General features: G+C 39.9%; 1 protein-coding gene across 2 annotated transcripts in view; it reads left to right on the forward strand.

Annotated features, from left to right (window-relative positions):
- Positions 1-8,294: 8,294 nt before the first annotated feature.
- LOC126095244 (ubiquitin-associated protein 1) overlaps positions 8,295-17,545 on the forward strand; it is a 98,272-nt gene continuing 89,021 nt past the window's right edge. The window contains exons 1-3 of one of the 2 annotated variants that reach the window (XM_049909995.1): positions 8,295-8,629; positions 9,225-9,343; positions 9,435-10,298. In XM_049909995.1, the coding sequence (XP_049765952.1) occupies positions 8,596-8,629; positions 9,225-9,343; positions 9,435-10,298 (1,017 nt within the window). In that variant the 5' untranslated portion in view covers positions 8,295-8,595. The remainder of the gene's footprint in view (positions 8,630-9,224; positions 9,344-9,434; positions 10,299-17,545) is intronic. The other variant, XM_049909996.1, reaches the window with a different exon arrangement.

The following is a 17,545-nucleotide window of genomic DNA, read 5'->3' on the forward strand; positions in this document are numbered from 1 at the left end:
AGTTAAGTGTAATCACTGTGCGCAAAAAAGAATTATTGGTAGAAAAGACCAATCGTAAAAATGGTCAGTAAGCTGTCATATTGTTTACTGTTAATGGGCATTATGAGTGTAAACCAACACGTTAGACATTACAGTGACAGACTGCATTTGTAACCCATTGAACAAGCAAACATTTAATCATCTGTAAATAACTCCAGTGAATGATGACCAATAACGTCGAAAACCACCTATATCTCAACAAGTAACAGTTACTGTCACTTTAGGGCCTTATCTGGTTCGTGCCTTGAAAATGACAAGGGTTTACATGTGGAAATATCGGATTTTTTACGAATTTATTCAGCTGCATTTCTCGCATGTTATTAGAGCACACAACACAGCAATATGTTAAACATTATAGTCTGCACAATTCAAAGGATGCAAAGTCGTGATCAAAATGGCTAGGAAGTTCTCATTATTATGTGTGCAACTGATATGTTGACAAACACATTTTTTAAACCGAGCGAGGTGGCGCAGTGGTTAGACACTGGACTCGCATTCGGGAGGACGACGGTTCAATCCCGCGTCCGGCCATCCTGATTTAGGTTTTCCGTGATTTCCCTAAATCACTCCAGGCAAATGCCGGGATGGTTCCTCCGAAAGGGCACGGCCGACTTCCTTCCCCATCCTTCCCTAATTCGATGAGACCGATGACCACGCTGTCTGGTCTCCTTCCCCAAAACAACCAACCAACCAACATTTTTTAAACCACAAGTCTTTAAACCTAAGAAATATTATTACTTTGTTCCAAAGTCTACATGGCAATACCACCGTCATTTCTATTTGAATCTGTTTCCAAACAATCTGATTGTAAATTTACAATGATAGGTTCAAGGCTTATATCCACCATCACTTCACTTTCAAATTAATCTTTCTGAAGCTTTTGAGCATGCTGCATAGACTGTGCCAACGCTATAGGTGGGATGTTGGCTGTTGCCTCATGCACAAGCGATTCAGTGAATATTAAGAAGAGCGAGCATGCAGAAAAATTATCTGAGAACCTACTCCTGTAAAAATTGTAAAACTGACAGTACCAGCACTCATTTTCCAGCAGATTTTCCTGAAATGATTGTAATTGGCCCATCTTTCATCAAGGTAAGATACTGTTGAACTATCTCCTTCTCCTGTATCGTGAATCTTTACATGGGATGTAGTTCGTGCTGCACCTACGTCACTTCTTTGAACTAATAACTCTCTTCTTAATATATCATGAACCAACGTCTTTTGGAATTCTTTACATTGATGAAGCTCTTACCATTGAAGCTAATTTTCTCCTGCATAAGTGTAACAGGTTTTTGTGATGTCTGGCATTCATCATTCATATGGAGCACTTTAAAACATCGTTGTTAAAACCATCCATTTGTGTTACAGGTTCCTTGCGATTTCGATGTTTTCCAGGCGACTCGAAACCAACTTTTTCTACGGTTCCTACAGCCCCAACACTTTCGTTCATTATTCTCTTTACAGTTCTCTTGCTGACACCACATGGTTCTGGAGTTCGTTCTTGTGTCTTCAGACGTCAACAGTAGGAGACCTGCTTTCAAATTTACGTTTGAAAAAGTTATAACTCGGTAAATAATCCCCCTCGCCTGCTTGTGAAGCACTTACCATTATTGCTGTCACCTGGCTTCTTTTAATCGCACTTACGCATTTACAGATACACATGCACATATACACTAATACAAGAAAAAATAAAAAACTGACAGTTGAAAGAATAACTCGGTAGTCGCGAAGTGCAGCAACAGTACAGCATGTAGGAGCGAGATTCTCGATTTCTAGCTGTAACTCGTTGCTAGCCACTCGGAAAAAGAATGAATATTATTGGCTGCCAGTGGCTGGTGGAGGGGAATGCGCAGAACGGCTGAAAATTGGGCCGCCTTCTAACATGACACGGACTTCAGACTCCACTGATTTAATAAACGAAGATGCAGCTGCTAATAATAACGGAGATGCTCATAGGATTCGGAATGTAATGAATCAGGTAGTGTCACCACATCAGCAGTGCAGCAACAATCGCAATCTATAAGCTGACGCTCACACTGGACTTTTTGTCCCACCGCTGGCGCCTCAGATGTCAAGTCCTTGTGGGTATGTAAATAATTACTCTACATATAATAAGAGAAGGATAAGGGCTGATGAGATGTACAGGTTATTAAAGTAATAGAGTACATTCCTGGAGTAGTCACAATAACCAGAATCAGTGATATTCCAGTGCTCAAAACACATCACAACACAAAATAATTTAAACAACCAGGGGCATTACAATCAGAAGAATCAGCTGCCCTTTAATGAAAATAGTAACACTTACTGCAACAGAAACCTGAACTGAATAATGGTGTTGATACCGATTGGCGTAATCAAAACCCCACAGTCATGTTGTCAAAGTGACAAAAGAGACTCATCCCATAGTGCATAGTTAAACAAACCAGTGTCAGTGACGTTTAACCCGCCATGTTGGGCATAAGATGGAGCAGGCGTTCAACTGATTTATGCAGTCACCTGTTAAGGTGTAATGAAGATGTAGACTTGAGAGACAAATCAACAGATAATTTTCACATGTGTGCTGAAGGTTCCAGGGAAGTAGTGCAAGCATGTATCAAAGCAACTACAGAAACTATTCCAACACTTATCTTGACTGATATTGAAACAATAATCAGTGTTATGTCTAGAATGTTATTTGACGAAATAAGTAAAATTCGAAAGCTATCAACGGACCCAGAGCAACACTGCAGGATTGTTGGTACATTGGGTAGTAAGTCGAAACCAGTAAAACTCCAAACTCATGTTAGTGTGATGGTAGGGGACATGACCACAGAATGTATCTTCTTAGTAATGGAGGATCTGATAGAGAGGTATATTTTTGCTAATGAGTTCTTAAGGGAGAAGTGTGTAAAATTAACTTAGGTTTGGTGAAGGCTATCTTTGTGTTAATTAGAAGGAAGTCACTGCGGATTTAATGAAAATTCCTACATGCCACAATAAGTATTGTCTAAATACTTGCCTAAACGAGACAGTTACTGGTTGATGATTCGTTTCATCATAGCAGTATCAGTTGTGAAGATGAAAAATTAGTTCAGGATAAAGTCATAGAGTCTACCTATATCACTCTCCAGCAGCAGGAGCAATTGAAAGTTTTACTGTCAAAATATACTTGTGTGCTTGACAAGTAGTCAGGTAAAGTTAAAATCAATGAATACCACATGGAGGTAAAACATCAAACTTTTTGTAAAAACACATACTCAGCATTTGAGACGTTTGCACTAGAGAGGACAATGAGCAAAGGGATGTGGCCTCCTTGGTCACCAGTTTTGTTCACTTGTGACTTTTACTTGTGGGGACTGTTAAAGGGAAGAGTATATGAAACAAATCCACACACAGTTGAAGACCTCAAGATCAGGATCCAGGATGTTATCAGTAACATCACAAGGCAAGAACTGACAGGGTATATACAAATCTCCTCAAGCATGCTCAAATGTGTGCTGAAGTGCGCAGAGGACACTTTCAGCACCTACTGTGAAGGCGAGTAATGGTATTCAATTCATTATGTTTCATTTTATTTGCATGTGTTGGCTTTGTGGGCTGGTTTTATGTGCTGCACCCTGTATGTACTGGACTATTCCAGATAATTCAAATTTCCCACAAAAGTAGTTACCTATTGGCCTACAACGAAAATTAAAGATGTGTACCCTCATTATGACTTGCAGTATTTTCAATAACTGAATGCATACTATGACAGAATCAATAAAATAGGATGAGTAAGGGCTTAGTACTACAACTGCGCTAATGACAGGGAGCATAATTTTCTGCTCAGATAATAATGTTAAGAAATGGGGAAGTAAATTACAATGACCCATTATGTTTCACTCTTTGTAGAGGAAATGCCTTGGCTGCAAGTACACCGGAATGTATGTCTAATCCTTTCACAAATGTTGTTGGTGTAGCAACAGGAGCTAGAACATAGAAGACTAGTCTACTTTTCAAGTGAAAACATGCACTTGATGTGTCAGAGGAGAATGTTCGTGTGGTATGACCACTGTGATCTTAGGTTAAGTATTGATTAAGGGTATCGGAGTTGATGACTGTGACCTGTTTAGTGTGTATGTGAAAGCAGTTTTTAGTATAATATTTACTAGACTGAACGAATAATTCACTTGGGTTAGGTATTTTTTTGCACATGCAAGTAACTTACATATGCAACCACTCTAATTCCAACGCCTACGTCTTTTCTACATAAACCACCAATTCTGGACATCAATGCCACTTCTTGGAGTCCTTCCCAAAGCAGCTTGGAAGCTGATAACCTGATTGTCCTTAAAAACGTTCCTGGAGGTTCCTGACACAGACGACAGGTCCTTTGTTGTTACATCATTGTACCTGCGTCTCACCATTCTTGACTTCACATTTATCATAAGCATTATTCCAATCCACTACGAATGAAATGATTGTATGGCATTTTTGGCTGGGCTATTCGCAAGTCTTTTTATTTTACGCCACTTTGGTCACTTGTGCTTCGATGATGATGATGAAAGGATGATGAGTACAACACAACACTCAGCCCCAAATGGACTAAATCTCAACCTGGCCAGTAATCGAACCCAGGTGCCCTGCATGGCAGTCAGCCACACTGACCACTCTGCTGTGGAGGTGTACATCCAATGAATGAACCACATTTTATCTCAGATACAAGATATGTGACTATTTCTTGATTTCTTTGACAGAAAAATATTCAAAGTAACTTTTTTGAAACTTTTTGTTCAATGTATATGTTGGTTCTTGCAGACCCAATGCAACTGCATGGACTGTCTTCCCACACCTCCCGTCAAACCCAAATTCTCCTTGCCAATTATTGTCATTACAGTATTTCAGGCACCACAAATATAATTCAGGCAATGATGGCCAATGATCTCTTCAGTGTGGATGCACACCAGGCTCGAACTCAGGAGAATCGGTGAAATACCAGGAGTAATGGGTATGCTGGGCAAGGGGTACTACATTAGTACTATGTAGGTAAGTGGGAATTTGGGTCTGATGGGAGGAAAGCTAGGGTAGTCCGTGCAGTTGTGATGATCATCATGTCATATAGCTTAGTGTAGTAAGCAGGAGACATGGGTTCGAATGCCAATCCTGCACAAGTTTTCAACTTTCCCCATTAATTTAAATAAAGATCACTCGCAGCCAACGTCTATAATTCCATTGTTTTTCTGTTATATGATAAGTGAACAGACTAAAATCGAATGAAGTGTGTGAAACTCTTCTAAATTGAGTATAAAGTGACTTTAAGTCCACTGAGATGAAAGTAAAGGAACTGTGAGTAATAGTTAATAAACTACGATCTAATGCAGAAATGATCTAGAAAAAATGTTATTTTTATATTGTATGTAAACCACTGCATGAAACTTATAAAAGTGTCTTTAAGTATACGTCCTATATAGACACTACTCTCAGTGAAAGGAACATTTAATTTCAATAAGTAAATTATAAAGGCAGAGTCCAACGATATATAGATTTCTTTTCCTACAAGTGTCAGATGGTTCTTAAAGTTGCATATATTTTGTAGTATAGCGTTCCAGAGCCTGTAGCTATTATTTCATTATGAAGCCCGATGTCCAGTGCGAATAAAGTTGGTGCACCTGTAATAATCAATATTTATACAGTCGTGAATTAGGAACTGCGAGCCATACTTTCATTCTGAAAATATAAATAAGTTTCTTTGCCAACGTAAATCTTCTTCTCATTCAAAGAGGGAGGTTATATACTCCATATGATTGTACTTTTGACAATAAGCGTATGTGTGGCACTGAGTCAAACACTTTTCAGAAATCAAGAAACACTGAGTCTGCCTGACTGCATTGATCCAAAGGTTTCAATATGTTATATGAGAAGAGTGGGAGTCGGGTTTCACATGATCTGTTTTTTCGAAATCCATAGTGTTTGGCATGAAGAAGGTCGCTCTGTTTGTGATACCTCATTATCTTTGGGCTCAGAATATGTTCTAAGTTCTTACAACAAATGGATCACTTCTGCTACTCTTCTTGTGGAAAGGTATGACCTACACTATCTCCCAACTTCAGATTTTTGCGTGAGGGATTTGCAATACATTATAGTTAACAGAGGGGCTAACTCCACTGCGAAATGGGTATAGAACCTGAAAGGGAAACAGTCAAGCTTTGGGGCTTTTTTCAGTTTTAACTATTTCTTCTGTTTCTCAACCCCACTGACACATCAATTTCACTAGTGTTTCCAATGGTACAAGAATTAAGCTGGGACAGTACTCCTAGGTTTTACTTTGTAAAGGAATATTTGAAAACAGAGTTAAGCATTTCTGCTTTTGCTTTGCTACTCTGAATTTGTCTGTTGTAGTCTCATTCATGAGTGACTGGATACCAACAGCAGTGTCACTAACAGCCTTTGCATGTGATCAGAATTGTTTTGGGTTTTGTGGAAGATCACTTGACAATATTCTGCTATGGTTGTCAGCGACGTCTTAGCACATTTCGCTCTTGACTGGCAAATGTGTTTCATTCATCACCTCTCTATCTATAGCCTTATGCTTTCTCTTATATGTGTCATGCACTAGTCTCTGTTTCTTTAGAATTTTCTTTGCAGTGATTTTATACAACGGAGGATCTCTCCTATTATGAACCGTCCTACTGGGTACATATCTCACCAGTGCACGGTCAACAGCTCTTTTAAACACGAGCCATAATTCCTCTACAAGCTCCTGTACTGAGTTAAAACTTCCAAGTTCCTCACTGAGGTATGACACTGTTGTTTCCCTGTCTAGATTGCTTAACATATAAATCTTTCTGCTTGTGACAATTGTCCTTTGTGTTTTGGTAGTCATTGTTGCTATAACTGTCTAATGGTCACTGATACCAGTTTCGATGTGAAATTGCTCAAAGATATCAGATATGTTTGTTGCACATTCGATAAACATATTTCTATCATGAGTGAGCGTCTGAACTATCTGTTCTAGGTAGTTTTCAGATAAGGCATTTAGTGATGTTTTATGGGATGTCCTGTCACACCCACCGCTAACAACACTATAATGGATTGGTGGATTATTTAAGTCTCCTCAAATGACTACAGTATCATTAGGGAACTTATGCACAAGTGAACTGATGTTTTCTCTCAACTTTTAGGTATATCAGAAAGAGAATCTGACGGTCGATAGAAGTTCCTGTTATACTTGTTCCATGTTGGTGGATTTGAGTTTATTGTCTACTGAAACAAATACACCACCTTCATTTCGCTATCGTTTCGGTATACACTCCGTAAGCAAGGCCGGTAGTCTTAACCCTCTGTGCTAGTCGCTGGAATGACTCAAGAATGACCTCGGTGCTTAAACGGCACGCACCGTTTGTTCCAATGTGCACCACAATCGGTAGCTGGTTGCACGCTCTTTCATCAATGGTCGCGGGAACAGCCTCTTCAACAGGCTCTTCAACAGATTGTTCTACATCCTGGAGGACCTCCTCACTACGGATCAATTGGAATGAAAGTGAATCTAATCTAATGTATTCGCACAGTCCGTCATGTTATATCACGCTACTTCGCTTAGCCCAGTACCGAAAATGAAAGTTAGGTTACTAGATACCATCCGTGGTGCAAAAGTTTGAAATATAGAATCGGAATTGAGGTACTCACAACGATAAACTTTATTAATGGTCAAAGTAAACTATATAACGAATGTTCTTGGTCAGTTTTGTGTGGTAAACTGTTGAGAAGTGAAACAGTTTAAAACATCGACATTTAGTGACTAGTAAAAATATTTACAACGCGCATTAAGAAGATAACGATTTAGGGAGACACAAAATCCACTACTGTAACGTGAATGAGCGCGGCGAAAATGTCACCTTACAATGTTAGCAGACGACGACACCGCCAAAATTTGCTACCGTAGGAACCTTGACCTGACGTGTCGTTATATTCTATATTGCTAATGATTTGTATGAATGCTGTCACTTGAAATGCATTGTAGAATATTTTGAAGTGATATAACGTGACTGCGGGTGTGAATTGGACTTTGCGCGACTCATTTAAGAAATTAAAGGTAATAAGGCTTTCGTCTACTGATAGAATCATCTACTGCGCAGTAACCAATTTCCTATATATTTTCAGTCGTTTGTTATTTGTTTTAATACTGCGGAAGGAAATAGACTGACAACTTTGAAAAATAAAATATAGTTTCCATTTAGCGATTGTAGGGAAATTCATTTTGCAGAGTTGCACAGATTGCTAACGTAACAGATGACATTTGTCAGCTGGGAAGAGTGAAAAATGTTTTGTATCGTTCGTGTATGACATTCTGTTGCTTAAGACAATAATTTAATTAGCGTGTGTTTGGATCATAAAATTTTGTTGCTAGATTTTGACGTGATAGCATTACTTCTTCTAATAACGTAATGGTAAAGAGATTTTCTTCCGCCCAACGAGATCGAGGAGTGAAGGTGAATTACAAGTGGAGAACATACAGTATTGAAAGTTCGTGATTAAATCTACAAATAATTAGTGGAAATGATTTACTATTACTTTCGTGGTGGATGTAATTAAATTGCCATGTCTCACTATGGGCAAGATAATGACAAACAAGGTATTTTCTAGTTTCTGACTATGTTTAGATTTATATTGAAAATTTCAAACATTGACTTACTTTTGATGAATAAATTCCAACATTATAAATTGTGATGCTTAGAAAGTAGACAGTGAAATGACCACGTTTCACGTGAGTTGGACATTGTGGCTTCCTGTTATACTACGAAGTATGTGATATTTCTACACCATTCACAATTAATACGAAAATATATTTTTCTTGTGACCTTTGGAATAAAGTTAATTGCATGTGACGTCTCATAATTGTGGATTATGATGCGCCGCTGTTAGACTCCCTTTGCTTCCACACCCTCTCTCCTCCTTTCCACAAGAAAAAATCTTAGAAATTATACTTTCTCAGTGGGGGCATAAGAAGTATTAGTAATTGTTAACGACAGCTTGTGGAAAACTTAATTCTAGCCCCAGTTGGTTAGAAAATTATAAAGTCTTGCAGGAAATAGCCGATCTCAAAGGATTGTTTTTGTTTCATTCTCCAACTGGACTATTCAGTGTTCGCCGAAATCATTGAATATACTTTTGCTCTAGCTGTGTTATGTTTTTATTTGATCCTGTTATGAAGTATTTTCTTTATTCAGCCAGCTCTCTTATGGATGGGGTTCCTGTTAAAATTAGTGAAAAATACAAGCCACCAAGAAAAATCACCCTACCTGTTGGCTATCAGAACAGAGCGCCTCTAGCATCAGTGGATGAAGTGGTGAGCATTTTAGTTTGTACATCAGCATGAAACAGTTGCAAAATATCTGTAAACAGAATACTAATTAATGCATTTTTGAATTTTGTTGCAGTATGACTTCTCTTTAGAAAATACTGTGCTAAGAAAGATTGCAGAATGGAGAAAACTGCAAGAACAGCTTGTATCCAGGAGGAGGGAAAACATCAAACAACATAATGCTGAAAAGAAAGACGCAAGTTCAAAGGGAGAAACTGATTGGAATGTCCCAGCAACTGTTTCTACATCAGTGAGTGTTACAGCTAATAGTGCTGATGCTTCCACCTCACATTGCCAACAACAACAACAACAACAACAGGTTCCACAACAGCAACAACAACAACAACAACAATATGCATCAATACTTACCCCAGTTCCCATTAGCATGCCCCTCAGTACAACTACCCATCATAAAAATCACTCTCACCACTTCAATCTGTCCGATTTTGAAACAGACACTTCAGACCCTTTTGATACAGTTGAATTAAAGACAATAAATGATATGGAGGAGTTGGCTCATGTTCTTCAGCCAACAATACCAGTAACAAGTACTGTGCCTAATTGTTATACTTTGCCCTACAACTCTTCTCAACACTTTGGCATGGTGGTGGAAAGCAATAAGGACTCTGTTATACTACCACATCTGAATGGCCTCACAGGTTATCGAATGATAAGGGAAGGGGGTTTTGCAACTTTACCGGTCCAACAGAAGAGTAGTGCTAATGTCAACTATCCTAATTTATGGGGTGACAGTTATAATGAAGCGACAACTAACCAGCGATCCTCCCAGCAGGATGGTGCTGGCTATGGTGCTCTGTCTAAAAGTGTGCCAGATATTATGAAAGAACTTGATAGAGAACTGAAAGAAAAACGAAGAGGACCAACACCACCTACAATAATGTCGAGCAGACCAGCAAGTCTTGGTTCCACAGGATTAGAGGTTAGTGCCAGTAGACAGACATATATTTGTGTGTTTTTGGTAAGATAAGTTCTATTTATAGTTAAGTTTCTTAATTTTATGTGAATATTTGCATTTCGATATGATTGGTGATCAGATTTTGGATGCACATTGCACTTTGTGAATGAATCAACAGGTCTGAGATTTCTTATTCACATTTGTTGGCTTCCCCAACTCTCTACCAAATTGTCAACTTTCAATCTAACCTATACCTCGGGCTTGGGATCTGCAGGTCACTACAGCATATGTTGCAAACATAATATAGATGGAAAAAAGAATTCATTGTTCTATTCTTGTTTGCGAGTGAATTACGTTACATGCACATGACAGCATCATTACTATATGTCACAGGATGAAGGTGACACCTGGTATGTGTTGGGTCAGTTGCCACATGTATTGTATAATTAAATCAAAATAACCTGGTTCTTACTATTGTAAAATTGCAGTCATTGTGGGAATCCTTCATTCATTAGCTGTTAATCTGTGGCAACATATGTTTGTGGTGTCAATTCTTCAGTAGAGATAAATTTGTTAACAATTAAAAGTTTGACCAAATTGCTCCATAGGCTGAATTTCAGTCATACAAGCTTCAAAGCATTTCACCACATCTGTAGGTAACTGCTTTGTAATTCTCTATTCATGATGTGTTCACGGCTTTGTATGATAGTTTGTGTTGTTTTATAAGAGCTTCAGCTTTCTTTCAATACCCTTACCTCATATTACATTTACACCAGTTAGGTATAAGAGAGAGAACACATGTCTCCTTAAGGATATTTTAGCAGACAAAATGTAACACATTCATATTGTCTCAGAAGAGTATATTGTCTAACATTCAGAGGGTCTTTCTGGCTATTAATCGGGGAACTTTGTGTTAGATGATATAGCAGAATGTTGAACCTTGCCAGCATGTGTGTAGTATATTCCGAGAAGAGTTCTGGAACCTGTCATGGGATCATTCCATGTCACGCAGCTTCAATTAGATTTATACATTTATAACATAATGCAGACATACGTGATTTAGTCAAAATGTAATTTATTGCCCATAGGTAAATAAGTAACCCTAACAAAAATTTCTTTAAGAAGGTGAATAAGATAAAAACATGACTGACAACACATTGTGTACACGAAATTCACACACTCCTCTTCACATTTTTGCAGTTTTGCACTTACGGCATTTCAGTTCTGCAGTGTACACCATGCTGTCACTAATCTCCGCTATCTTGTACTCTGACAGCCTCACTTTGTAGCACCATGTCTGTCCAAGGTACCTGGAACAAACAAAAAAGAGGAAGCTGCAGTAGGGTGATTCAAAATGAGAAAATACATGTATGGAAAATCCAGGACGGAGTAACGGAAATACTTTGGAAAGTATAGATTGCTACTCACCATGTAGTGGAGATGGTGAGTCACAGACAGGCACAACAAAAAGACTGCTAAACAAGTAAGCTTTCAGCCAAAAAGCTTTCTTCTGAAGTGAGTGTGGGGGGTGGGGGAGGGGGGTGTGTGAAAAGAAGGCTTTTTGGTCAAAAGCTTACTTGTTTAGCAGGCTTTTCTTATGCCTCTTTGAGACTCAACATTTCCACTATATGGCATGTAACAGCCTATTCTTTTCACAATATTGGAAGTACGTGTACTGCATATTTGTGCATCCTTGTTTGCAGATATACGGACAGTTAATGATGTCTTTCTTGTTTGAAGGAGATCCTCTCTGCTGTTAAATTTCCAGATATTCTTTTAGGCTACATGGAGATGATAATACAAAATAACATCTTAAGTTATTTATGAAAAAAAAGTCTTTTCATTGCATTTGATTCTGATTGGTAATTTATTGTGTAAAATGTGCCCAATGGTTATGTGACCTTTTTCGGTGAACTTGAGCCATTTCCTCTGCAGATAATAATTCTCTCTGTTTCTCATATTGTAATCATACATGTCTCTTCTTAACTGTGCAGTACTATTTGCTTTCAAGTGCATAATTATTGCAAATGTATGTAGTAAAGGGACAGTCATGTTATTAAGTTTTGCGAATTTATTTGTACAAAAAAAAAAAATCTGTGTGTGTGTGTGTGTGTGTGTGTTTTGCGAATTTATTTGTACAAAAAAAAAAATCTGTGTGTGTGTGTGTGTGTGTGTGTGTGTGTGTGTGTGCGCGCGCTGCATTTCTGTAGGCTTCAATGCAGAATGATAAATGGCAGTAGACTAGGCCATGGCACATTGTTAACAGTGTATTTGATGTCCTAGACATATTTCTCTTAAGAATAGGCTAGTGCTTACAAAGGGAATAATTTGCTGGTATGGTCCTCCCACTTAATGTATTTATCACTGATGACAACCAAAAACTCGATTCTCTACATCTTTGAGAATTGGATTACCTAGTTTGAGGGAAATATTGTCAGTGCATATAGTTTTATATGCTTGTAATTCTATGTATGTTTTGTTATTTGTGTCTACAAACATCTTGTTTTCACTGAAATATTAATAAACCTACCTCAAATCTCGCTGTTTTCATTTTATAGCATTTCATAGTTATGAAGTTTTAACATTGTTACCTCCACGTTGGTGCAAAATGATACTTGTTGATATTTTTAAAAATAAATTAAAATTTTTTCACTTGTCCAATTTATGCAAAATTAGATGGTTTGGCCTACATATTCTAAAGCACCTAATACCTTTAAACAGACATCCCCCCATCCCCCCAGGGGTCTCGACGCACTTTGGCAGGTTCATGCTTGGCAGCCTTTGCAGCATGTTTTCCCTTCCGTGCTGCATGTCTGTCCTGCTGCGAAGTCCAAACATATCTACCGGATCAGGGTGTCATTGCCGTCCATTGGGTGATGAAAACGGTAGATGCACCTTAGTCCCCACATGCACACTTTTTCTCATCTTTTGTAGGTTGGTGCTTCCGTACAAGATCAAAGCAGGCTATGAAGTTATCACAGTCAAACCATACATTCCAAACCTGATGCGCTGCTACCAGTGTCATCATTTCAACAATGCTCTTAATGGCTTGTTGTGCCCAGCCAAATGTGTAACCTGTGGTAGGGATGCGCTCGAGCGCGATTGTGCACCTCCTGCTCCTGGCTGTTTCGACTACCAACAGTACAAGCAAGCTGATGCATCTGTGGACCTCATGGAGCAGGATCCTTGCCTCTGTGCCCTGTAGCAGCGAGTCTTCGCAGGCTGGCTCTTGGCAGCTTGGAATGTTCACAGCCTTTGATCCAACAAAGAGTATTTATGGTTGCTTTTAGAATTGCAGTGTCCACTTCTACTCTGCCTTCAGGAAATGAAATTGTATCCTCAAGACCTCTTTGATCTTTTGCATTTCTTCCAAGTCTGTTTTGACCTTCCCCCCAATGTCGGCATTCCATCTCATGGGGGAGTCACGCTGCTCATACAGGATGATGATCACAGTCAACCCATCTCCCTGACTACCCCTCTTCAAGCTGTTGCAGTTCGCCTCTTTCTTCCTCACTTGACCTCCCTTTGTACCATTTATGTCCCTCTGTCATTTGCCGTCACCAGGACAGACTTCCTGCAGCTTACTGGACAGCTACCTGACCCATTTCTGTTGCTCAGTAACTTTATTGCGCACCATCACCTTTGGGGTTCTCCCAGAACCTGTCAGAGAGGTGCCCTCTTGGCTGACCTTCTTAATAAATTTAATCTCTTTTGCCTTAACATAGGAGCACCCACATTCCTTTCAGATTCCTCGCACGCCTGTTTCCGTTTGGACCTGTCCTTCCGCACTGCCCAGCTTGCCCATCATCTCAAGTGGTCTGTTCTCTCTGACACCTACTCAAGCAACCATTTCCCGTCCACTTACTGACTCCTACCCCACCTCGTGCACTCCCAAATGGCAGCTTACTAAGGCTGACTGGCAGATTGACTCCTCCCTCTCTCCCCAGTTGTGATGACCAGGTGGAATATCTTACAAACGTTATCCTTACTGCTGCAGAATGTTCCATTTTGGCACATGCTCTTTACCACGCCATGTTCAGGTCCCTTGGTGGACTGGAGTATGTTGCAACACAATTCACGTGTTGTGACGTGCTCTCCGCATTTTTAACAGTCATCCTGTGATGGAAAACTGTATTTGTTATAAACAGATGCCTGCACAGTGTCATCGGATTATTTGGGATAGCAAAAAAGCTAGCTGGATTTCATTCATTAGTTCTTTTAACAGTTCCATCCCAATGTCTGTCTTGTGAGCCAACCTCCAACAGCTCTCTGGGACTGAGAGCCATTCCCCAATTTCCAGCCTGACAGTAGCAGACAATTTCATCATTGACCCTATTGCTATCTCCAACACATTGGGCCACCTTTTTGCAGAAATTCCGAGCTCTTCCCATTATCACCCTGCCTTCCTCCATTGGAAACGAGCGGAGGCGGCTCGGGTGATACCCTTCCCTTCTCAGGTGAGTGGTACAATGCTGCCTTTACTATGAGAGAGCTAGATAATGGTCTGATGTCATCCTGATCCTCCACTACAGGGCCACACACTGTTCACATTCAGATGTTGCACCACCTTTCTCTTGTGGACAAGCACTTTCAGCTAAATATGTACAGCCACATCTGTGAAGAGGGAACGTTTCCCAGATGCTGGCGTGAAACCACTATCATACCCATACTAAGCATGGTAAGGACAAACACCTTCCTTCTAGCTACCGCCACATCTCTCTCGCCAGCTGTGTTTGCAAGGTGATGGAGTGTATATATACACTTACCAAGCGGGAGCCCTGGCGGGTCGATGGAAGCACGGGCAGGCACAGGCATGCACGCAGGGTTCGGGCTTTCGCGGCCAACGGTTGCCTCGTCGGGGGGGAGAGGGAAGGACGAAATCCTTTCGTCTTTCCCTCTCCTTCCCTCTTTCCTGATGAGGCAACCGTTGGTTGCGAAAGCTTGAATTTTGTGTGTATGTTTGTGTTCGTTTGTGTGTCTGTTGACCTGCCAGCACTTTCATTTGGTAAGTCACATCATCTTTGTTTTTAGGTATAACACAGATGATGTGACTTACCAAATGAAAGCGCTGGCACATCGATAGACACACAAACATACACACAAAATTCTAGCTTTCGCAACCAACGATTGCTTCGTCAGGAAAGAGGGAAGGAGAGGGAAAGACGAAAGGATTTGGGTTTTAAGGGAGAGGGTAAGGAAGTATTCCAATCCCGGGAGCGGAAAGACTTACCTTAGGGGGAAAAAAGGACGGGTATACACTCGCGCGCGTGCGCGCGGCTACACACACACACACACACACACACACACACACACACACACACACACAAAAGCAGACATATACAGAGACAAAGAGTATTATACAGAGGCAGAGAGTATGTGTGTGTGTGTGTGTGTGTGTGTGTGTGTGTGTGTGTGTGTGTGTGTGTGTGTGTAACAATAGCGGAGTGAAGATTGAGCCTTGGGAAACCGCATACACGATTTCTCAGATCAGAATTATGTTCCCAGAGTGTGTTGGTTGAATGACTAAGAACAACTTTGTGCATTCTTTTGGTTGGATATGTATGCAAGGACACATTCATACCTTATGGAATGATTTACTGAACTTCAAACACGTTGAGAAATCAGAAATTTTTATAACTGTAACCCATTAGATCGTTAGGAAACTAGGAACCAAGTATGATCAGTTCTGCATTTACACACATATATATTCCACAAATCACTATACGGTGCATGGTGGAGTGTACCCTGTACCAATAGTAGTCATTTTCTTTCTTGATCCACAGGCAAACAGAGCGAGGGAAAAATGACATTCTGTATGCCCCTGTATGAACTGTAATTTCTCGTATCTTATCTTCATGGTCTTTATGTGAAATGTATGTTGGCGGCAGTAGAATCATTTTGCAATCAGCTTGAAATTCCAGTTCTCTAAATTTTCTCAATTGTATTCCTCAAAAAGAAAGTTGCCTTACCCCCAGGGATTCCCATTTGAGTTCCTGAAGCATTTCTGTGACATCTGTGTGTTCTTCGAACCTACTGGTAACAAATCTAGCAGCTCACTTCTGAATTGCTTTGATGTCTTCCTTTAATTCAACCTGCTGCGGATCCCAAACACTCTAGCAGTACTCAAGAATAGGTCGCAACAGCATCCTATGTGCTTTCTTTTACAGATGAACCAGATTTTTCCAAAATTTTAACCTATAGAATGAAGTTGACCATTCACTTTCCCTACCAAAATCCTCACATGCTTGTTCCATTGCATATTGCTTTGCAACATTACACCCATATATTTAAAAATGTGACTGTGTCATGTGGGACACTACTATATCCCAACATTGCAGGATTGTTTTTTCTACTCATCTGCATTAACTTACATTTTTCTACATTTAGAGCTAGCTGTCGTTCATCACACCAACTAGAAATTTTGTCTAAGTCATCTTGTTATTCTTACACTCATTCAACTTGGAGATTTTTCCATACACCACAGAACCATCAGCAGACAAGCACAGGTTGCTGCCCACCCTGTCCAACAGATCATTTATGCACAGGGTGACTATAATTAAAGGTAAACTTTTAAAATGCTGTAGAAATAACACCACTGGTCAGAATGACATCAAATTGCAACAGAATGTTCTTGGACAAGGGGGAAAACTTATGGCAGAAGAAAATAAATAGTGTGAAAATTGATCAGTAGGTGGCGCTGGATGTGTCAGAATACGTAAATGAAATCTCCTGTCATGTGCGTGACCCATTGAAGTTGGTATAAACATGCCGGGTACACGGATATTCCTCTTTTTGCGTTTGCAGTGTTCGCCATGACTGTCTCGATGCAGGATCAGGCTGTGCTTGTAAAGCTATGTTACAAGAATGATGACTGTGCACACATCGCTCTGCAGAAGTTCCGGATACTGAAGGGTTTGAAAAAAGGCATTGTTCCTATGACTGCTGTGGACCTGAAGAAAATGATTCAGAAATTCGAAAAGACAGGTTCTTCTGGTGCCCAACCTGGTAGAGAGAGGAAACGAATTGATTCATCGTCAACGTCAGTGGAAGCAGTGGCCACAGCAATGCATGAGGAGACGAGTGGTAGTGTGCAAACGTGTAGTGTGCGGAGAATTGCCCAAACATTGGATTTATCCATGAGCACCATGCATAAAATCCTAAAAAACTTCCTTCTTTGCTATCCGTTTAAAATTACCCATGTGCACGAATTGCTCCCTGTTGATGTGCTTTAGAATTTCTTGCTCACATAGAAGTGGACAATGACCGGCCGT

The sequence above is a fragment of the Schistocerca cancellata genome, chromosome 8 (assembly GCF_023864275.1).
Source record: "Schistocerca cancellata isolate TAMUIC-IGC-003103 chromosome 8, iqSchCanc2.1, whole genome shotgun sequence".
NCBI lineage: Eukaryota > Metazoa > Arthropoda > Insecta > Orthoptera > Acrididae > Schistocerca > Schistocerca cancellata.